Genomic DNA, 23,669 nt, shown 5'->3' with positions numbered 1-23,669 from the left:
CCATATGGTACGGTTCGCTGCACTCCAATCAAGCGCGCCGTTCCCCGCCGCCGTAGCTCCGATCGAGCCGCGGTTTTTTGCGCTCGACAGCTGAGATCCCACTGAAAATGTTGATGTATGATATGGGTAGGTTGCCATTTGAAAGTATGGAGAACGAACGCGTTCAAAAGTATGCTTTTCAGCGCAAATAATTGTCGCTGTTTCGATCGTGTTCTCGCTCAGTTTCTCTGCTTGTAGCGAAGATGTAGCTTGTTCTAGGTCATGTCGACGTCTTCTAGACGTGGTGGACGATTGGAGAGATCGGCTGTGGCGATATCATCACGGAATGCGACTCGAAATTGAAAATTTGTATCGCTGATCCCATCGCAGTATTCGCTCTCAAAAGAGGAGCGAGAGGGAGGGTAGCGATGGCCTAAAATCGTCAAGGCAGGCGTAATTCACCAGCCAGCGACTGCTTCTTGTCTTCTCTTTCACTTACCTTACGCTGGATGTGAGTAGATGAAGAAAAATAAAGATTTCGAATCTGACACAAGAATTCAAAATTTGCAATTTTGAACCAATTGTTTTACCTCAAATGTGTGACAATATGACCATATCCCTGGTATGTTGTTGCTCTTCATGCACTGAGACAACGCTTATGAGGTTGTTTTGTCCCTATGTTCCCAGTACATGAGCACAAGCTAATTCTCAGTCTATTTTTTTGTGATACCCTGGTTGGTCAGAAATATGCACAATTGGCGCGTATCTTTGGTATTCCACCTATGGCTTTCATATACTACTGCATGCTGTACCAATATCCATGCATCCCTGGGTGTAGTGATACATATGGAGTCAGGAAAACACAACTTGCATATACAAAAGTCGTCTAGATCTCATACCATGGTTGCTTCTTTGGCTGCGATAGCCCCTTACATACATTAGATGGCTGGTACATAAAGGGTTAATCGCTAATAGAAAATTCGAATAATTTAATATCTAAGGAAAAATTGGAGGCGTATCCAATTTCGAAAGAAAATTGTGTCAGCACCGACGCAATACACACAGTCAGGTAAGCCAATTTATTAACCGAACGTTTTCGTTCCCTTCTCATCATGGGTAAAAATTTAATACATGTACAGGGAATAATGGAAAAAATGTCAAATATAGAACTTATAGAGCAAAAGCATAGATTGAGAACTCACGCTTATGTTTTAGTCATTTCTTCACCTTCACCCTGTTGTTGACTTGTTCAGCTGAATTTTATTTTTTCCACACGTATAGCGTGAGTTCTCAATCTATGCTTTTGCTCTATAAGTTGCGGTGTTTGACATTTTTTCATTATTCCCTGTATTTACCCATGATGAGAAGGGAACGAAAACGTTCGGTAAATAAATTGGCTTACCTGACTGTGTGTATTGCGTCGGTGCTGACACCTTTCTTTCGAAATTTATTATCTCTTTTTCTTTTAGTGATTGGTGTAGCCCAGAGACCGTTTGGAGAGTGAAGATGTATGAATACAGTGGATGGCTACAGTGGAGTCTTCGCGTTTTGAGAAATACATTACACTTTAGCAATCATTTTCACCTCGGATATGCAGTGAGCTGGCTATAAAGTACAGATGTGCACGTCTGCTGGGTTGTTATATTTTATTGGCCATGCTTATCTGCTTAGACAAGAGGGGGGGGGGGGGGGGGCAGACACATGATGACTGTAGAAGAAGCAAGACAAAAAAAGAGGGTAAGACTGACACAAGGTCGTAGGGAAAGCCAGGTCACACAGCACGGACAAGGTCAGAGGGGAGGGAGGGACAGTCACTCTATTGAAGACTGATGGAAGGGATTACGGCCAGCACGCAAACACAGCCCTGACGGCGCTTGGCGGTACTCTATTGCAGCGCACCACACCAAGCCCATGTTGCTCACAATTTTTGAACCGCTTTCAGTTGAAAAGGCGATTTGTTCAACATTGGTGACTAAAAGGCTGTCGTTGCCCTGGCCGACGGGAAATAAAACGCTAAGTACCTTTTGCTTCGAAAGCGCTGGATGTACCACTCCACCACAAATCCCAGCGGCCTCTCAATTGACGGTGCGCATGGCTTGTTACAATACTTTTTAGATGCACTACTCGCTATCATACGATCCCAGCATACCTTGCCTGCCATTTGCGCTAGCTGCTTGCAATTTCTCCTTCGGTACCCTGTGAGAAAGTCATAGGCCCTTGGGTATACCCAAGTAAAGTAATAAATACTAGAACTACTGCTACGTTCGTTATTCACAACTGTGGGCGCTTTGACCTGGCATGTACTGGACACCGTAAATACTTCTATGCATGAGTTGCCAAGTCAGACTTTTATAAAAGCTCACAAAGCTCCACTTCCCTCTTCTTGGCCACTGGCCACAACGAGAATGTAGATTCATAACGCCTTTTTTTAAACTTTACAACCAGACCTAGTGTCAACCCTCACTAACCAGTAAGTAGTAAGTACCCTATTCAGAGATTATGAACAAGGCAGAGTTGTCGGTCTTACCGAATATCTTCAGGTCAGCTGAGGCAATCGCATCAGGAGCATGTATATTGTTAGCAGTACATGTGTACATTCCTTGGTTGTTCTGGTTAGTAACTGCAGGAAGTGTCAGCGTAGATTTCGTGCCTAAACTACCACGTGCAGTGATGGCTGCATTGGTGAATGGTTCCGGCGTTGATAATGACCCCGCTAGCATTGTTCCATTGTAAGACCAAGTAACAACGGGAGCAGGATTGCCACTAACACTACAACTGAATATTGCTCGTGCGTTTTCATTGACGCGCACCAGTACTGGTGCAATGACAATCTGAGGCGGTTCTGAGAAAGGAAAAAAACACACACACATATATACACACACACACACACACTTGTACTTGTACTTAGGTGTACTTGCTCACTGCCAAAACTGGTCACGTGGGTCTCCCCGGGAGAGGGGAGAGAGACTCAAAAGGAATCTTGGAAAGATGACTCAATTGGCCATTGAACCACCCAACGGCCGACACCCCCTGAAATCCCCAAACTAGAGTGGACTTGAAATGATCCCACTTATGGGCTCACCACACCTCAGTAAGTGGGTGAGGACAAGGGACACACGCACACACACACGCACACACACACACACACACACACACACACACACACACACACACACACACACACACACACGAAAAGACACCAAGCTGCCTTATTTTCTGCATCTGCAATGCTCCTGGAGTGAGAAACGATCGCATACATCAGGTAGCGCTAGACTAGGTGCAGTCCAGGACCAACAAATACTGCACAATGCACTGGTATAGGTGGTTGCTGCACGACTTTCGAAATCAGTGAACAGCATAGCACATATGCAGGGTGAAGAGGGAAGATGGGTTCCTATTCTTGTGTGTCGTTTTAGGCATCAAGGCACACATAAATTTAACGCAATTCCTAGAAATAAAATTACCTTCGTATAGAATAGTAAATGTGGTGCAAACAGAGCCGGCAGCATTGATCAGACAGGCTGTATAGTCGCCAGCATCTGAATGGTGGATGCGTGATATTGTCAAAGTTAAACGGTCTGCGGACAAAAGAGATGCTGCTCTGGAACTCCAAGAGGCATTGTTGGTCTGCAAATAGTGTGGAATAGGAGTGAGAACATTTGCAATGGTGTATGTTAGAAATGGAACTCATTTTAATGAAAAAATTTGACCAAGTGTGAACTTTCTGCTCAGAACAAAAATCATTGGACGTGCCCCACTGACTAATCCAGCAAAGCATACTCACAGCTATCCCCCATTGCATACTAGTGCGTGATGCATTGCGCTCGCAAGACCTCCTTATTCTCCCAAACTCCTTAACCGCTTTTGAACTGTGCCAAAGGTCTGGATTTTACTCCTGCTTCTTAATCGATACTACATTATCCTCTCCATTCTATCTCCCTTCCGTGCCTGTTTTTTCTCCCCTTCCCATTGTCTTTCTGCCCTCTCCTCTTCTAAGTCGTCTCCTTGTGAGAAGGCACCATTGCCTGTTTGGTTGAACGACTATAAATAAAAGCACAACAAAACAACAACAAAAATTTCTTACACTATTATCTCTTATTGGCCACTGGCTATCGTGAGAATAAAGATTTGAAACAACAAGAAGAAGATTGCTGTTACCCCGCTCTAAATCACAGCCCTTGACCGTCTTGAGCGAATCCAGCGCAAGGCGGCCAGAATTTGCCTCTGTCTCGCCCTCTACACTCCTCTGAATCATTCAACACTGCTCCATCAGCTCAAATGGCCGACAATGTTCTCTCGCCGCAAAGTGAAGCTCACCCTTCTCGCACACTCCATAGAATACCAATATGCCCCACAACATATACTCATGCTCAACACCCCCGCTCAAGTTACGGCCCAGTATAGCCTTCGACACGTACACACTTGGCACCTCCCATCCACCAGAACCGATCGCTGTAAAGACTCCCCACTCCCCAATGTACAAATCCCTAGAATGCTAGAATGCCCTCCCTGCTAGCATTCGTGACGTCTCCTCCCGACCTGCCTTCAAACAAGAAATCTACTCACTGCTGATTAACTCAATCTGCTCCTGCAGCGCTCACCCTCTCCCATACTTGTAAAATTCAAAGTGATGTAAATCACTTTCCAACTGCAAAACCCACCGTCCCACCCACAGCATCCCACCTTCTCATAAACGTATCTCTTATTGGCGATGGTGCCATCGTGAGAATACAGAATTCAAAACGAACAACAGTAGTCATGGCTGTACTTATACACTCACACCTTTCTTATCGTGACCGCAGGGTTACGGGCACCTCGCTCTATCAGACACCCTATGGGCGAGATTTAGTGGAAGTATGACTACTCTTTTGCCAATTTTGTTGAAATACTGACGTGATATGCCAAGTCTCTGGTACTTCCCCATCAGAAACGTATATGGTTCAGAGTTACACGAGTCACAGAGTAGTACTGTACCACGCGTCTGGTTTGCTGTAACTAATAGTTTCATGCCAGATGGCAATCTTCAGACAACTGACACAGTTATCTGAAACAGACGCGTGGTCCTCTGTGACTCGTGTGCTACTGCTCTGCTCCCCCATTGAGCACTGTATCGAAACAGAGGACTCCGCTCTCTGATCCAGAGTTACGGATATTTCCACGTTCCGGCCAGTTCCTGGTCCCGGACTGTCCGGATAAGAGATAATAGTTATTATGAGCGTTTGTGGCAGCAGCAGCAGCAGCTTTCCAGGTTTTGGTCATGCATTGCTGAGTAATCTCCATACACGTTTTTAGGAAACATTTTCTTCCAAAAGTGGAGATTAATGAAGTGAATTTTTTTGGCAAGTTTTGGGGCTTGGGCCTTATTTTGCATACATAAATGTAAAGATACAAGTTTAAAAACACCTTTCCGGCCGAATTGTCATTAGGTTCTTAGCTAATGTAAAAGCCCATAAATAAGTACGCCCCAATCAATAACCCCCTTCATTCTTTTGACTTTGTTGAAGTCAAATCAAGCTAATTAATATACTGCGGCATTACATACTGGTAGGCTTTGCGCATGCAACAGATAGCATATACATTATAATTATACAAAATTACAGCAGAGCAAGACCATAGTTACCTTGGCCCAAGTGATATTCGATGTTGGAACAGCGGGGTCACCAATATAGCCGACAACCACCTCAAGCGACAAGGGCTTGTTCTCAACTCCATTCTGTGTGCGCGTCCTGGGTGATATCTGCGGCAGAACTTCAAGCAAAGAGACATACAGAGAAGTTACACACCGTTAACAGAACTTGACACAGCATCTACAGAACTAGCCTGCTTTGGGAAAGGAATATTTGGCTGCAGCTGGAGACATTCCATACACATGCTCGAATACTGTTCCGTATAAAAGGTTTCAGAAAAAATTGTCATCAGGGTGTGAGAACGATAAAAAAGAAAACGTGAGGGCATGAGCCCCGTTATAAGATCACTTATTTGATGGCCTATAGACTATCTATAGACGGAGGAGGACCATAATCCATGAATAGAGAGAAGGGGTAGAAGAAAGTGCTAACATTATATGAAAAAGTCACTTACAACTACAACCATCAAAACGTAGCGTGAAGTTACGACCACTGTAAGAACCACTATTTCAGTGGGAAATGAGCTGAACCGATTCAACAAGCTTACCTTGAACTCGAAGGTATAGGTCATGGGAAGCAGTGCCATTGGAATTAGTACCGGTACATGTGTAGTTGCCTTCATCGTTCTTTGCAACAGTGGTAAATGTCAACGTATTGGAGAAGACATGTGGGGTACTGGTAGCTGCTTGCACATTGCTACCAGTAACTGTATTTGGTGATAATCTTGTCCATGTGATGGTAGGCTGTTGGATTCCCCGGTATTCGCAGTTCAACTGGACATTGGCCTGATTTTGATTGGACACCACAATAACTCCAGTGGTTGAACGTATGTATGCTGGACGCACTGCATAACAGCATGGCACATTACAAACAAGAACGTGGAATTTAGAATGACTCAGACGACTCAAACTAAAGCACTAGACTGACTTGAGCCGAAACAAAGTCAGGTGGCACCTATTGGGGATCTGACTAAAGTCTGTGTTGCGTTCTTCAAGCATTTGGCTAAGTTGGACAAGAGAGGTTGTTTGGTGCCTATGACCTAGTGGTAGAGCAATCGACAAGTAATCGAGAGGCCCTGGGAAGTCAAGCAAAGACGAATCGTGACAAACCGAAAAGTCTCTACCCTACTAAACTCCATGTTGTCGTAATCATGATGTGCAAGTGAGGTATAATAACAAGTAGTTTCACACGCCCCTCTTTATGAATTTTACATACCATATTTCCCGGAGTATACGCCGCACCCAGATTTTTCGTAACCAAATGTAGATATCTATCCCACTTACCACTGGTATTTTGACCAGTGTAGTATAAGCCGCATCGACTTTTTTTCGGGTGAATTACTGGTGTTTAACGTTCGAATTATACGCTGGAAATAAGGTGCCATTGAGCTTCTCAAGTTGGGTGGTCTGTTGCTTTTTGTCGTACCCACGAACTATTGGTCAAGAGGCAGGATCATGATCCAACTGACTAACAGTGCTTTTACACACCAGATAGTGCCAGAAATCACCAAATATCCCGTGACGTCTATAGACGTCATCCCGCGACAAAGATTTTTCCTTCGTCCCAACCCGGAATTCATTCAAGCCATACACCAACAAATTTGCTCTGATAGGATGCACTCTCTAGCCATGCATCGTGTGAACCAGCATACATCTTTCCAATCCCCAGCATGTCACACCCTGTAAATACACCAAATGTTATAGTAGCCTATGGGTGAAGATGACCAATTTGAGATCAGTTAGGCTGGTGGTTTCTGTGTGAACTTGACCATGAATTTTCACACTGGAAAATGTAGGATATATGTACCCAACATCATGTGTGCGAGAAGCAGGCAGAATATCAATTCACATCATCGCATTCAGCGAATGAATATTCTTTAACGCAATCGTATTTGTACACGATCATATCAGCTCAATTCAGAATTTTATCTTACCATTGACGGTAACTTGTGTCACTGACTTGGGACTAGAGATCACATTGCTTGCTGTACACGTTATACTGTAGATGTAGTCAGCGTTTTGTACGGGGGCACTGCTTACAGTATAGTACGATGTGTAGTATGGCATCTTGTCAGATTGAGTTGGCACAGGTACTGTTGAAGATAGGAAGGCTGGAGCCACAGCCCATGTGAAAGTGGGCTTTGGGTGGGCAAAGGTGGCACACTCAATTTGGAATGGAGCACCCTCAAACACATTCAGATAGCCTGATGTAATATTCTGAAACTTTGGACCAACTGTGGATACAAAAGAGAACAGGAGATAACGTGGAGATTCAGATAGGCGAATAGTGCAGTCGCAGTACCGTAATGGAAGTATGTGCTTAGAGATTCAGACAGAGTGTTTTATGCTCAGCTGAATTACTTTGTTGTTGCAAGACTCGATCACATAAGCACAATGTTTTCTCGTCATTATTATGCATGAAAAGGGATAACTGGACTCCCTCAGCATCGCAAACGGCTGGTGCAGGGGCAGACGCCCCAACGTTTCTGGCTTATAATCCCTGGTAGAATATAAGAAAGTTACCGTAGTAACGCACATATAGGCGCATGTGCCTGTATTCGGATATACGCGCACTCTCACTTATCAGCGCATGCTTGTATAGGCGAAGCACTACCACAATTCTCACTTTGACACAATCACGAATAAAAGTCTGCAAAACAGCACACCGGAACCATCGAACTGATACTACAAGACCTAGTCAAACACAAAGACTCTGGCAAACGAACTCTGAACGCGCATGCGCGTTTACGGTAACAAATTTCATTCCTGAAAATTGGATTCATAGCAAAAAATTACTTAAAAGCGCATGTGCTTATATGTGCGTTACTACGGTAACAATCCAAGTAGATGTATATTGAAAAAGTTGAAGAGCTCAGTACTCAAATGCAAATGCGCCACGGAGTTACAATGTAAAATTCCTGACATACAGTATTGAAGCATACCATTTGTCACCATTCCAAAATAGTCAAAAAGACCCTCAGTGATTGTCATGGGCTTTCAACTTTTCATCGTGCTGGCAAGCTGTGTCGTTACGGCATGCTTTGTGCACATGGGCAGCATAGCTAACACCTAGGCACAACATGTTCTGTGACCTTTATATCAGGGGAGAGCGAAGTGGTTGGTCAAGAGAGAATTTGTCTGTGAAACAAAGGTTGTTCTGGGGATCATTTCCCGCACCATAGCATTGCGCATTTTACCAATGCGGTGGTGGTACACAAGGCTAGATTTTGTTCTTCCCATGGAGAGTCATCGAAGAAGCCCACCATTGTGAAAAAATGTTCATCAGGACAAAGGGAATGCCAAACAATGACGTGTGAATGTGATATTGTTTAATGTTATGTTTCACAGCCAAGGAAGGAATGAACCTGCTCTGCCATGACTCTATCACTCACATTTAACCATCAAACAGAACACTAATAGTTGGGTGCGTAAGATAACATTAAAACAAGTAATGCAATCTGTTGCAGGGGACGGCCATCCTCTACAGATGGCAGGTCCACCACAAACATACCTTGCACATCGACAGTGATGGTTACGATGGCTGAATGAGTTCCAGATGGAACTGTGATCGTGGAGGTGCAGATGTAATTCCCGCGATGTCCATACGCAGCATTTGTAATGGTCAGTGTGTTAGTGTTATTGTTTAACAAACTGCCTGAATCTGCACATGGATGGCAAAGTAAGCAGAATCATGAACAAGTCACTGTCAAAGAAGTAGCAATGGGAACGGCAACAGCAGCATTTTCCGCATGCATTATTCGTTTGTGCTTCCAATAAAACATGTTTCCGCAGCAGCAGCAGCAGCAACCTGTGATTATAATCATTTTTTTAGATCAAAAATGGTGCACATGATTAACAAAGATAGAAATATTTACGATACTTTTCAGACGTTTCGCCGCCCTAAACAACATCGTCAGTGGCTGAAGAATCCGTGATCACCAACTCGGAATGGGCAATCTAGTTTGGAGATTTGAAAGTTTCAAACCCATTGTCCATATACCTTTATATCCTAGTATAAGTTCACAAGATGTGCTATATGTAGTGTATCTGGCTTAGCCAGGTTGCGAAGTTATTTAAGTTGGTCACAATAGTGATGAACACTGTTACTCCTCTTGAAGGTTTTTATAGACAAATGGTGGAATGGCACATGTTGCAGAGTTACCAAAACTCCACAAGTGAAAGTTCCTCCTACGGCAGAGCATTGCCACGAGGTTATGGATAGCAAGAACCAAGATTTAGCACTTGGCATGGTGTAGTGGCTACAGGTAGGGTAGACAGGTACCAGGCAGTGACTATCATAAGCTAGCACACAGGAGAATGCCTGAATGGACGGTTTGAGGAGGTTGTGGCCTCCTGGCATGCTGGTGAAAAGATGACTGTCTGCGGTACACATATACGGCGCTAAAGATGTCACCACCACATAACTTCAGCTACTTACCATAGGTTGATGAGCTACTTGCAGTGACGTTACCAGAATTTCCAACCACTACGTTGGCATTATCTTGCCACATGACTGTTGCCTGGGGATATGATGACGATATGCAAGGAACCCTCAGTGTTTGTCCCTCGTTGATTGTGTACGTAGGTGCTGCTGACAAGGGTGCAGTAATTATTGGTTTCACTGAAACAAGGAGAAACAAACACAGCTTGTTAAAAAGTCATTCCACAGACCTGCCCAGACGCACATGTATTGTTATAAGTTTGTTGTTACAAACAGGGCTGGTATAGGCAAATCAATTACATTGCACAATGCTCAAATGTGCGGAGGAGTATACACAAACACAGGAGGCGAAGGGCTGTTGAGCTGTAACTGTAAGGTTCACGCAGTTGAGCGATCACAAGACAGTGGCATCCTATTTAACCCTTTGGGCCTCCCCCGACCGAAATAGATCGTTTCATATAATTACTGTCATGCAGTGTGTTGTTCATTATTGCTTGTACGTTTCTTCTGAGACAAAGGAAATGGAATTCATTAGAAAAGAATAATATCGACACTTTACCAAGTTAGGAAAGGTGTTTGCTCCTTTCCTATAAAATCATCGCCAAAGTTGCTACCACTATCTCATACGTAACCATGTTTATATAATAACTAGTTTATCAAAGGCCTTTGATACAGTATGGCACCGTGGTTTGTTGGCCAAAGTCGCCTCCTTTAACATCGGTGGCAATGTTCTGCGGTGGCTCGAAAGCTACCTATCCTGCCGGGTCCAACAGGTCAGGGTGTCAGCCTGTCAGGTTCGCTGTCCCAACCGCTCGAAGTCTGTTCCGGTGTGCCACAGGGCTCAATACTTGGTCCTCTTCTCTTCTTGCTCTATGTAAATGACTTAACTCGCGTTCCAAATACCTCCCTGTACGCCGATGATACTACTCTTGTGGCATCTGACCTTTCCCTGCCCATGGCGTGTAATTCTTTGCAGTCGGAAATTCGCTCAGTGGTTGAATGGATGTGTCTCTGGAAACTTCGACCTAATGCTGGAAAGACTGTCATATTGTGCATTCCACCTCATCCGCGTTCCGATCTTTCCCACATCGACCAGTACCTATTCCACTTCCCTGACGACCGGACGCCCATCCCAATTGTTAGCCACCACAAACACCTTGGAGTCATCTTTGACTCAGGCTTGAGTTGGTCCCACCATCTGGAGTATCTCGAGCGTCGGACAAGTTCGGCTGTTGGTGTTCTATACAGCCACATGAGCCATTTACCACTAGTCTGTCGTCGGGCTTCCTACGCCTCCTATATCTTACCCATAATTTTATACTGTAGCATTGTGTGGTGCAGTGCTGGAGCAGGAATGCTTGCGCGGCTTGAACTAATGCATCGCAGGATTTTGAGAGCGATATTTCGCTTCCCTCTTGACACCCCATTAACAATTCTGTATTCCCAATGCAAAACCTGTCCTTTACAAACCATAATTAACAGACTCTGCGGTAGATTTATCCATCAGATTAGACTGCTGAAGGCCCCAATGCATATTCAAAATGCGCTTAACTGGTTTAACTCCTCTTCGTCAAGTCGTAATAAACTAAGATTCCCTATTTCAAGAAATAACTCAATGAGTCGCTCGCCTGTTTTCATTAGCTATTTTCTCTGGGACTCGCTTCCCCAAAAAATGCAATCATGTGAAAACATTTCTGCCTTTGTTCGTGATCTCTCGGACCATTTCCCGTAAACGTTTAAACCTAATAATACAACTTGATTTGCAGCCCAATCTCTTCTTTTATTGTTGTTGTTCTGATTTGCACTTGTTTTTTGTTTTGTTTTTCTTCTTCTTTCTTTTGCCATGGCTGGCTATAATCGCCCTCACCTCCTCCTTGATTGGCCTTGGCCATGAGTGTGTGCGTAGTAATAATAATAATAATAATAATAATAATAATAATAATAATAATAATAATAATAATAATAATATTAATTGTAGAAAAGAAAAGGACATATGGATACGAGTTAAGAGTAACTCTCCATCACTGTAACTGGATACTATATACAGTCAGAAAGTGCAATAACCAAGCACAAAACTGACAAGAGTACTGAGACATTCGACGTCCTGACACCTAGCTTCAACACATCTCCGTAGCGCTAACCGACAGCCTTCCAATCGTATCCATATGTCCTTTTCCTTTCTACATTTATTTATGGCTCAACATCCGAGTTTCAAATAATAATAATAATAATATTAACTGGTTTGAGGGAAAGAGACAAACGGGAAAAGTCTGAAGAATAATAATAATAATAGTTAGGGAGCATCTCATAAGGGGCCATCCGTAATTATCGATATTTTTCACGAAACGAAAAAGTTTAGTTATGACCCACCCCCATGAAACGAAAAAATTAATTGACTTGAGACTTTGTGCAGAAAATGATCTTGATTGGCTGTTACAACACAGCGAGGCCACATTTTGTGTGATGGTGCAAGTAAGTAACAACGTTAGTTATGTTTTTCTTGGAAGTCTGGTACTCATTCTTGACCATGGAAACATTTATTTTCACCTACCACACACATACGCTGCTGGCACCTCTACGTCTAAACACGGGAATTGTACACTTGCAAATCGTCAGAGTTCCGACATTGACATGATACTGCCAAAACAAGTCGACTTTGGAGCGGAAACAAAAGCCATAGCTATCACAGACTTCAGTGGTCGTGCCTCGCTCGCAAATGAGAGCAGCATCGCCTCAGAATCGCTGTCGGAAAGCTCCCTAAGGTCGCACGCACGCCGCGCTGCGCTGCCGTCAATCAGGTACGTAGAAAGTCGGTGGCCTAATTTTCCGTCTCTGGAAGACTGTCGACACGGGGATCACTCTCCATGGCTTCCCCACCACAAGCACGATCAGATTCTTCCAGGTACATTACGACGACATCGTCTTCAGCGGCTGGCGCTCCCCATATTTGCGTGAGAATTTACTTGGCGTGCGCCCCGCTCCGTAATTTGAAATTCGCTTGCATCGGCGGCTGGATAAAGTATTTATCTATCTGTCGTCGGTCCCAGAGTGAATGACCATGATGACTGCTAGGTCCTCGTCGGAGAAGTCATCCGAGGACGAAAGGAACTCACTGCACTGAGTACAGAGTGGTATCACTGCTTCCATGCAGCACTTGCTTGGCCGCGCGACATAGACTACTCTACTGTCGATCTACTTCGATGTACACAATGTATGCATGCATCAATGCATGCAGTGAGCGTTGATTTTTCCGCTTTCGATGTTTTTTCAAAACGAAACCGGTCGCTACCCACCCACCCATAAACGAAACTTTTTCGTTTCGTGAAAAAGATCGATGGCCCCTAAGTTGGCACTTTTTTGTATATGTATTGCTTTTCGAATAGACTTTACCCCCCCCCCCCCATCTGTTCGAAAGTCTTATGGCATATTTTGCTGTGTAGATCTACTACAGTACATGTCCATGCCCCATGCCATAGTATGCACATCTACATGGACATGAATGTTTTTTTCACAAAACGAAATAACTTCGTTATGGGGTGGGAGGGGGTTGACCAATTTTGTTTCAGAAAGCATTGATACATGTACATGTACACAGCCATAGGAGCAGTGACACACTTGCGACTCTTGCATGTATTATGTCAACGTTTTTTACGTTCTGAGGGGGAGGGAGGGAGGGGTTGGGACCAAACTAAAATAATTCGTTTGGTGAAAAATGTTCGATATTCACGGACGGCCCCTTATGAGATGCTCCCAATGACAATTATTGTGATCTCCTAGGCACGATTTATCAGCAACAGTCGATCAATGAAATCATACTGAAAACTAAACAGTCAGCAGTGCAATCATGTTGCAGCTAGCAGCTGATTCACGACATGCAAATGCCAGCCCTTCTCACACCACTACCCGTGTCAACATACCATTCACCTCCACAAGGAAGGTAGCTGAATGTGATCCCGCAGCATTTGAAGCTGTGACATTGTATTCGCCGGCATCTAGTCTTCCAAGAGTTAGGATAGTCACACTGCGGCGATTAGCAGAGAATGTGTACTTCGAGGTTGATGAAGATGGAAGCTCACCCCTTGGTCCTTTCCAGGCAATCTAGAGAGCAATATACAGAAGGAAGACAGCTGACCACCTCACACATCGTTACAAGAATTGCTACAGTTTCAAGATATGTGTATCATGTGTAAAAGAAGACAGCAGTGTTGGATGTTGGAGTCCAGGGAACACATTAACTTAATCAACCTGAAGTGTACAGCAGGGCTGAGGAGACCTTTCCCGCTTCGTACAAGATGCTTATACAAATCGCCCAATCCCCCACACCCCTCCCCCTCACTTGCCCAGTGAAACGTGTACTGTACATTGGTATGCATATTGAGTCGAATTGACTACGAGTCCAATTTGTAGGACAAGACGCGTCATTTCCAATATCCAATGCTTTACCTCTTACTGGCTTTATGAAGAGATGACTCGTCATGCAGACCCCATCGCGTCTGGGATATGACGAGTCATGCTTTATATGGACTTTTCGTACACAATGGATAGTCCACTGTACAGTTTCTATAATGGAACGAAATATTGCAGTGCCATAACCAATAGCGTATTTAAACGGTCTTGGAAACGGCTTTCCAGAGGTGTGTTCAGATTTGCAATACCTCACAAAATTATTGAGCGGCGACATATTTAAAGCGCATTTCTCGAAATGAACACATTTCACAGTTTCCGTCTTCGATTTTTGCGACTTTCAATCTATTCAAAGGGATTTCCCTGGGAGGTGTAAAGCCCAGCATGACGATTGACTATATCACTCGAATCCCTTGGATCTCACGAATGCTTTCCAGTTTCAATTGCAGTTCTACGTTAACCCTTATCCGTTCGACCCGTCAAAAATCTACGACTATCCGTCGATCAGTAAATCCATCATATCTCAGTCATTTCTTTTAAGTTTGAGCCCTCGAAATGCTAAACTAAAGCACGGTGGGACAATGCTGGTGAGGCAAGGGGCGTTCTAGGTGTGGTGTATGTTTTTTGAAAGCACGAAGAAGACAAGCAGCAGATAAAGAGCTTTCCAGTAGGCCATAAATAATGCAATTCGGTTGAAGTACAAGAGTGTTGTGTAATTTGATTGCTTTGTTCTCCACAATTGTGCTGATGCACTGAACTTCAGTGCCCAGGCAGTGCCCAGGCACAAAAAAATCAATGCACTGCAGGCCATGCGATAAGAAAGCATGGTCGTTCCGACATAATATCCTGACACTTCTTCAACTGGTCGGACATGCCCGGACATACCATCTTGCCACCCATGTCTTTGAAAGTCCAACGTTCTCAAATTTCTGAACCCAACGATGAAGGACTCCGGGAAATATTTGGACTGACAAATTTTCTCTGCGAAACGTCCACAAACCTTGCATCTAAGCACTTCACCCCTGCGCGATCGTCTTTACATCTTTCATACTCCATATCGAAAGGTCATGGTCGAGTTCCGCAGTTCACTTGTCAAAATCGGTGCACACACAGCGCGGAGCTTCTTGCCATGAGGAGGGCCATCGTGGCCATCTTTTTCTCTTCACAATCCACTAGAACTGTTTTCAGAAAAAGCGAAATCGGCGTTCTTGCACAGTACCCTGCTTATAATCGTTAGTGTTGGACAAAACGGATACCGTGTGAACTTATGGTCCTCTTTTTTTTCTCAATTTTAATCCTTGGCTCTCCATCCGTGTTGAACACGCAATAAGATACTCAATCTGATAATAAGATACGTTATCTAACTGCTCTCTTAGCCACGGAAAAACGTACACCATGATCAAAGCAAGTGGTGTTTTTGCTCCAAAATTTCTAACACCTAGATCAGATTAATGGTGGAGGTGACTCAACACCTAGATCAAAGGGAAAACTATCGAGAAGAGACATTTGCTTTGATGAGGATTTAGGGCTTCCGTGTGATGAAGTGGCTGAAAAATACTAACAACTGGTACAATAGATATTTGTTGTTAAAGATGATACAATACGCAGTTAAGAAGGGAAGATAACTCACATCGTTGCCAACAACGTCTGGAAACACAGGAGACTGAATGGTGAAGGCCAAAACGACTTGTGAGTTTTCCAGCCGTGTGAAATTTGAAGTTGCAACTTGCAAGGTGGGTTTCACTACATATGAACAACACCGAGATAAGAAGCATCAAATAAGAATGGAGGGCAGTCAGAGTGAAGTTAATTGACATGATCCAAACATTTTTTTCATTAGCTGAATTGTATTCTAAGTTCAGGACCTGAATACATTGCATAATTAAACATGGCTACACAGTAGGCGACTTCCACTCCTTAACCAGCAGTGAATACCCAGGCCGTACCTTCCACTCCTCAACCAGTACTCAATACCCGGTCCGTACCTTCCACTCCTCAACCAGTACTCAATACCCGGTCCGTACCTTCCACTCCTCAACCAGTACTCAATACCCGGTCCGTACCTTCCACTCCTCAACCAGCACTCAGTACCTGGGCTGTACCTTCCATTCCTCAACCAGCAGTGAATACCCGAGCTGAACCTTCCATTCCTCAACCAGTCTTCAATACCCAGGCTGTACCTTCCATTCCCCAACCAGTCCTCAATACCCGGGCTGTACCTTCCATTCCCCAACCAGTCCTCAATACCCGGGCTGTACCTTCCATTCCTAAACCAGTCCTCAATACCCGGGCTGTACCTTCCATTCCTAAACCAGTCCTCAATACCCGGGCTGTACCTTCCATTCCTAAACCAGTCCTCAATACCCGGGCCGTACCTTCTACTACTTAAACAGCACTGAATACCCGGGCTGTACCTTCCACTCCCCAGCCAGCAGTCAATACCCGGGCCGTACCTTCCACTGCTCAACCAGAAGTCAATACCCGGGCTGTACCTTCCACTCCCCAGCCAGCAGTCAATACCCGGGCCGTACCTTCCACTGCTCAACCAGAAGTCAATACCTGGGCCGTACCTTCCACAGCTCAAACAGCACTCAATACTCAGACATTCCACTGCTCAGTGTTTAAAGTGCAGCCTATACTCCGGAAAATACGGTACTTGTACGGGTGTGTATGTGTGTGTGTGTGTGTGTATGTGTGTGTGTGTGTGTGTGTGTGTGTGTGTGTGTGTGTGTGTGTGATTGTATGTGTGCGTGTGCGTGTGTGTGTGTGTGTGTGTGTGTGTGTGTGTGTGTGTTTGTGTGTGTGTGTGTGTGTGTGTGTGTGTGTGTGTGTGTGTGTGTGGTGCGGTTTATACTCCAGTGGGGTTTATACTCCAGTGTGGTTTATACTCCAGTGTAGCTTATACTCCAGTGCGGTGTATTTTCCAGTGCAGTTTAAACTCCACTGTGGATTATACTCCGGTGTGGCCTATACTCTAGTGCAGTTTATACTCCAATGCAGCTTAACTCCAGTTCGGTTTATACTCCAGTGCGGTTAATACCCCGGAAAATACGGCAAGCGTGGAATATGCACAAAGCGGTAGTCATGTCCGTCCTTGCCGGCGATGCTTTGCGGTACGTATATGCCCAAGTCCTGATATAAGCGCACATTCCTGTGGCCATGTGCTCGTATCGCCATTGTTAACGACTTTGAAGAATGGTACGAAAGGTCAAGTCGAAATCTTCCAGTGGCTTCTGCCCTTCATGTGCTACCGTATGTTCACGTGCAACCATTTGGTCGTGTACACGCCTAGCACGGGCATTTCTTTTAACCTCAAGCCTGACTTCAAATCCCAAGTCATACCTCTTGTCTTTACCCCCCACATGCAACTGCTCAGATCGCCCACAGAAGTACACATTCTCAATCCGCGTCTGCTAGTGCTGCTTTCTGTGAATTCCTCTTGTTGTAACTACTTGACCCTTTCCATGCCAGCATGGTTTCCTGTGTTGGCCGCGCATTGTTCAGGCGCTGAGCTCACCTGTTCAAAGCTGCACGCGCACATCAGAACGAAATTTATTGCTATTTCACTCTACCTTGATGGATTTTCACGATCCATGGCTTGTTGGAAAGATCTGGACCACAGGAAGCCATTTCAGGGACTCACAGCGCGACAGGCATACCAGGGCCACTTCCATCTCCTCTCCAAGTCCCCCTACCATGCCTGATAATAACAAAACCACTGCCTCTCATGTTTTCTGTAGTCTTCTTTCTCATTGTAAACTGATTTTCACGATTCAAACTGCGTTGGAAAGCTGAGATTCAAGCGCGTTTGTTGAAGCTGACTGTGCACGCGCTGTATCCGGGGGAAATCCCCTAGCCCGCACGAAGTCGCGAACAAAAAAATTGTATTGATCGCCAAAAAGTGAAATTTGCGCATTCCGGCCGTTCAATTTGTCGCCGCTCGGTCATACCTTGTCGTATCGCTAAGAACTTTATATCCCTGGAAGGCTGAGCTCAATACCTTTCCAGCGGTGTCTCAACCTTAGCAGTCTGAGATATTCGGACGGAGTTATGACAGTTTGTACACTCGTCTATAGCGCGCGATACACATGTACTGTACAGTGTACATTGTACAGTGTAGGCAGAACGCGTAAACGCGTCCATGGCCAATTGGCTCATACTAAAAAACGCGTATACGCGTCCATGGCATGGAAAGGGTTAAACATCTCTTACTGGACACTGGCCATCGTGAGAATAAACATTTCAAACGACAGCGTTCCTCGCTATTTCTCCTCTTTAACACTTTTTTACCTCTGGCTATCGTGAGAATAAAGATTTAAAACAGCAACCTACAATGGGTACAGCACCGAGCGGGCAGTACGCAGATAGTTGCTGGCGTTCAAATAGTGAACATCAGTTTCCCCAATATTTCCTTCTGAACTGTGCATACTAGAAGAAGAAGTAACAGATTATCATCCAGCCGCATTGAACAAAAATGCTACGATACCTATTTTGACAGTAACACAGGATGCAGAAATAGAAGTAATTCCGGCATTGGTACTGGCAATGCTTCTGCCAGGTACTTTGTGTGTTTACAATCCTGAGCACGCCCCCCCCCCCCCCCCCCCATTGGTCACAGAGAGGTTTGGATAAGAGAGTCTCTACTGCGTAGCCAAGGCCATCCTATGATTAGATAAGAAAATGGGCCGGATCATCACCTCCACGCAATGCCTCACTTGCAGCTTAGTTCCAATAGTAATTGAATGAGCTTCGGAAAGTGAACATCCCTTTATTACTTTATCACCGAATGTTACTTTACCTTGCACAATGACACTGACGCTAGCTGTACTGAAGCGGGTACCTATGGTTGTCACAGTGATTTCTGACCTGCAGATGTAAGTCCCGCTGTTGCTGTATTGAGCACTGGCAATGGTCAGAGTATTGTGGTCAACATGAAGCAAGGTTGCCATGTCGTAAACTGCATACAAGTAGATTAGAATATATCAAAGAAGAACCAAAAAAAAGGACATGAGATCCTAACTTGAACTTGTAAGCAACTTCTCAATGAATACAACAGATATTTTCCGGTAGATATGCGGTAACCCTTCACAATGATTGCCCCCTGGGTTTGACCCTTTCAGGGCCACTACAGTTTCCACGTATTCCCGCCATGCACCAGGACACACACCGTGTGCTGAATGTGCACTCCTCGACGGCTTTCACCTCCCGCTTTGGCTTGCTGCTCACCGTGCATGATACAATGGCGGAGAGGGAAACATCTTCAGCCACGCCAAAAGCATGCGTTGAAACTACAGCACCATCTCCAAACACCGAGGTCAAAGGCGTCCCTACAAACGGTAGGCCTTGAGTCAACATAATCAGCTCTTACTTCAGTGCTTCAAAATGTGATTCTGCAGAATCCTTGCCGGCCATCTAAATCCACTTGCTTCACCTCACTTTGCTTGATTCCGGCAGAAAGCAGCAGTTTAATGTAGAACGCATGATCATTCTTTGAATGGTCCTCCGCTAACTGAATGGAACACACTCTCGGCGTTCCAAAATCGGCAAAATGCCCGCAAATTCACAGAGCTCCAAAACTTGCTTCCTACTCCTGTGAGTACGTATTTAAGGTTGTCTCCAACCTTGTGGAGATTGGTGCTTCAGCTAATCGTTTTCCCTGTTGTCGTAGTTTTCCAGTAAGCCAAAGACCAAGCAATTTTGGAGAAATGATTCCACTGCCATCCACAGTACAAAAGAAGTCTATCGAATTTCGACTTGTTAACCCTTTATGGACCAATTAAATTAGTGGGGAAAATGCGGCATTCGATTGGCTGCTGTAACTCAAGAGTGGTTATGGTCAGGTACAACTTGTAGGCACATCGGTTTAGATGGACAAAGCTTTTATATAAAAAAGACCAGACTGAATTCAGATCATTAAAAGTTGGCAAAGTGAAGTGTTGAAAAGTTTGCGTTCCATCAGAGCTGGCATCCAAAACATCATCGTCGTCAAGAGTGTCGTCAACAACTGGGACGAACTGTTCTCCTCTTGCGCGACCGTGCCACGCCACACACCAAAAGGCCAAGATGCTTTAGTTTATAGAGAGAGCTTTCTCTTCTTGCTTTCATGAGAGGACGAGACAACTGACACCGAGACAAGACAAGACAAGGGAATCTATTGTGAAGACGTTAGGAAAAGTGCGGCGGTAGACGCGAAATTGGTGCCCATGGGTAATGCAACCAGTCCCGAACGGGAAGGGAGACAAAGTCGGCAGACGGTCAAATACGACGGAGACGAGACGACAACCAGACGAATACAAGGGAGACAAGACGAGAAATTGCGTATACAACGGGGATAAGACGCGATGTCTTCTTGTCGTCCAAGACGTTTCCTGACGGCCTTTTGACTGCGGGACACTGCTGCCTGGGTTCTAAGGATCAGCGACAACGGGTGATTTTTACTGAAAACACACCATACATAAAAGTCCGTAAGTCAAGCATCCATTTCCCAAATTTCAGCGCATAGGATCTCCCTGTACGCATTACGCAGGGCTTTTTTCGTATAGTGAACTGCCATAACGAAATTATCAGGTTGTCCCCGCACCCGGTCTTATCAATTTGTTGCCATAATCGATTTTATGTAATAAAGTATCAGGATACTTTTGTTTTCTTGATTGCGACACTTTTATTCATTATTATTTTGTCAACATTCCAATGTTTCCGATTATAGCGATGTGTAGTATTTATAGAAAGAAGGGGCCATTGAACGATGGGGCGACAGAATAATGCAGTGAACAGAGAGGTTTCTTAATTGGTTTTCTTGAGATATCATCAGTGAAATTGGTCTCAACAACTACAATTACCAAGGGGAACACGGTTATACGTGTAAGGGGTATATACAGTCAAACTTCGTTCGGACGAACTTCAAGGGATCGAACAAGTTTGTTTGTCTTATCCGGGGTTCTTCTTATCCAGACCTGACAAAAACATTGATATGCATATCAGATGGATTGTATTTGTGCGAAGGTGCATGCTGTGGCAAATGTGAAACATTTTTTTTCACAACATAACCCAGCAACAGGTAAGTACAATGTGCAATGGATTCATGATAGCATGTCCTCCGCCTTATGACATGTTCTGCCAGTACAAGAGGCCTAGACTATCGGAAAAATTACAGCCAGCGCACCCATGGGGACCGAAAGTTCGTACTACATGCTGATCTTGTTCAAATCACGCTTGAAATTAGTTCGTCTTCACGAAAGTTCGCCGTACAGGAGTTCGTCGTAAACGAATAATTTTGACTTGATGTGATGCCTGGCCAACCATAGGATTGGCCCTAGTTCGTACTAAAGGGAAGTTCGCCTTATCAGTGTTTGTCCTAATGAGGGTTGACTGTAAGTGGTATTCAATGTCTGCCTTGTTACGTTAACCCTTTAACCCTTTAAGAGCCACAGGAAATTTTCAAAAATCTGCATTTTTTCATGTTCCTCGGATCATAGCTTCAGTTCTACTCACTCAATCCTCACAATCTAGGGCTTCCTGGAAAGGTATTCGCGAGAGGAAGAGAATGAGGTCGATCATGATAGCCAGCACACCGTCTATCCAGCGCTAGATCGCAGCGACAGTACGAAAAATGCCCCAAATGCGTCCAATTGCGTCCCGCTCCAGATATTTCATTCTACTCGATCGTGGAGTTCCAATTTTTTTGCTGTGTACCCTTGACAATATCAACAGTGAAACCCGTGCAAATTCGAGTAAACCAGCGTGACGAAAAGTCTCAAAAATCTCAATACTAAAGTTGCACTGCGGGCTTTTGAAATTGCCGCGATCGCGGCTCAACTTACGAGTGATTTATCTCGGGAACCGTTGCTCGCAGCGCTTCGCGGATTGTTTCTCCCGACAGGTGAGAGTTTTCTCTTCGCCCTGGATATTTCGATCGATGGATTTGAGCAAGATTAGACTGAGTTACGATCTTTTGAATTTTTGCATTTGAATGCGTCGTTTACGACGCATTCAAGTATGGGGCGGCTCTTAAAGGGTTAAGAGCCGCCCCATACTTGAATGCGTCGTAAACGACGCATTCAAATGCAAAACTTCAAAAGGTCGTAACTCAGTCCAATCTCGCTCAAATCCAGTGATTGAAATATCCAGGGCGAAGAGAAAACTCTCACCTGTCGGGGGAAACAATCCGCGAAGCACTGCGAGCAACGGTTCCTGAGATAAATCACTCGTAAGTTGAGCCGCGATCGCGGCAATTTCAAAAGCGCGCAGTGCGACTTTAGTATTGAGAATTTTGAGACTTTCCGTCACGCTGGTTAACTCGAATTTGCACGGGTTTCACTGTTGATATTGTCAAGAGTACACAGCGAAAAAATTGGAACTCCACGATCGAGTAAAATGAAATATCTGGAGCGGGACGCAATTGGACGCATTTGGGGCATTTTTCGTACTGTCGCTGCGATCTAGCGCTGGATAGACGGTGTGCTGGCTATCATGATCGACCTTATTCTCTTCCTCTCGCAGAGACTGTTCCAGGAAGCCCTAGATTGTGAGGATTGAGTGAGTAGAACTGAAGCTATGATCCAAGGAATACGAAAAAAAGCAGAATTTTGAAATTTTCCTGTGGCTAAAGGGTTAAAGTACTAGTCATCTCTCTCATGAAACTCCAGGATTTACGTCGCCTATTCGTTGGCGTATTCAACCCTGGATTTTGCCTTAAGTAACTAGTTTTGAAAACACAACAGCTGAAAATGCTCCATCAATTGCAACTGGCTCATAATCGCAGTCAAAGTCAAGGCGATGAGAAACTGGGCACTTAATCGTCATTACCACTAATTGCTCCAGGCTTCCCATTTTCAGCTACCTCCCTGAAACTGAGGAGTTTTCATTTCAAAACAAATATTACCAGAAAGCTGTTTTGCAAACTCACCCGGAGTTGAAGCCATTGACACAGCTCCAGCAGGTAATGGACTGGTATCGAACATCCATGTACTAGTTGGAGCTGGGAATGCTGTTGATGTACAAACAATGGCAAGGGCTGAAGACTCATTGACCGTCAGTACAGCACCATCCGCTGGTGTCGAGATAATCGGAATGACTGGAAGATTTCAAACACCACACGGAATATACAGAAGCAATAGATCAAGCTCCGCAGTGTAGTCACGACCGCATTTCATTCCATGATGTGATGGACATCGTGTGGGTGCTCTAATGATTTCTAGAAAGTATTACAAAATCAGCTTA

At 44.6% G+C, this 23,669-nt stretch overlaps 1 protein-coding gene across 2 annotated transcripts in view; it reads right to left on the bottom strand.

The window, feature by feature from the left end:
* The window catches only part of LOC135829398 (mucin-3B-like), a gene marked incomplete at its 5' end in the record, with an annotated part of 156,468 nt that overhangs the window by 30,743 nt on the left and 102,056 nt on the right, over positions 1-23,669 (bottom strand). For both annotated transcript variants that reach the window (XM_065341805.1, XM_065341806.1), the window contains 11 exon segments: positions 2,507-2,821; positions 3,444-3,606; positions 5,600-5,727; positions 6,154-6,450; positions 7,540-7,839; positions 9,117-9,266; positions 10,044-10,226; positions 13,964-14,144; positions 16,081-16,193; positions 19,249-19,407; positions 23,356-23,523. In XM_065341805.1, the coding sequence (XP_065197877.1) occupies positions 2,507-2,821; positions 3,444-3,606; positions 5,600-5,727; positions 6,154-6,450; positions 7,540-7,839; positions 9,117-9,266; positions 10,044-10,226; positions 13,964-14,144; positions 16,081-16,193; positions 19,249-19,407; positions 23,356-23,523 (2,157 nt within the window).

The sequence above is a fragment of the Sycon ciliatum genome, chromosome 13 (genome assembly GCF_964019385.1).
Source record: "Sycon ciliatum chromosome 13, ocSycCili1.1, whole genome shotgun sequence".
Classification (NCBI taxonomy): Eukaryota; Metazoa; Porifera; class Calcarea; order Leucosolenida; family Sycettidae; genus Sycon; species Sycon ciliatum.
This window is presented reverse-complemented; position numbering and strand designations above follow the sequence as displayed.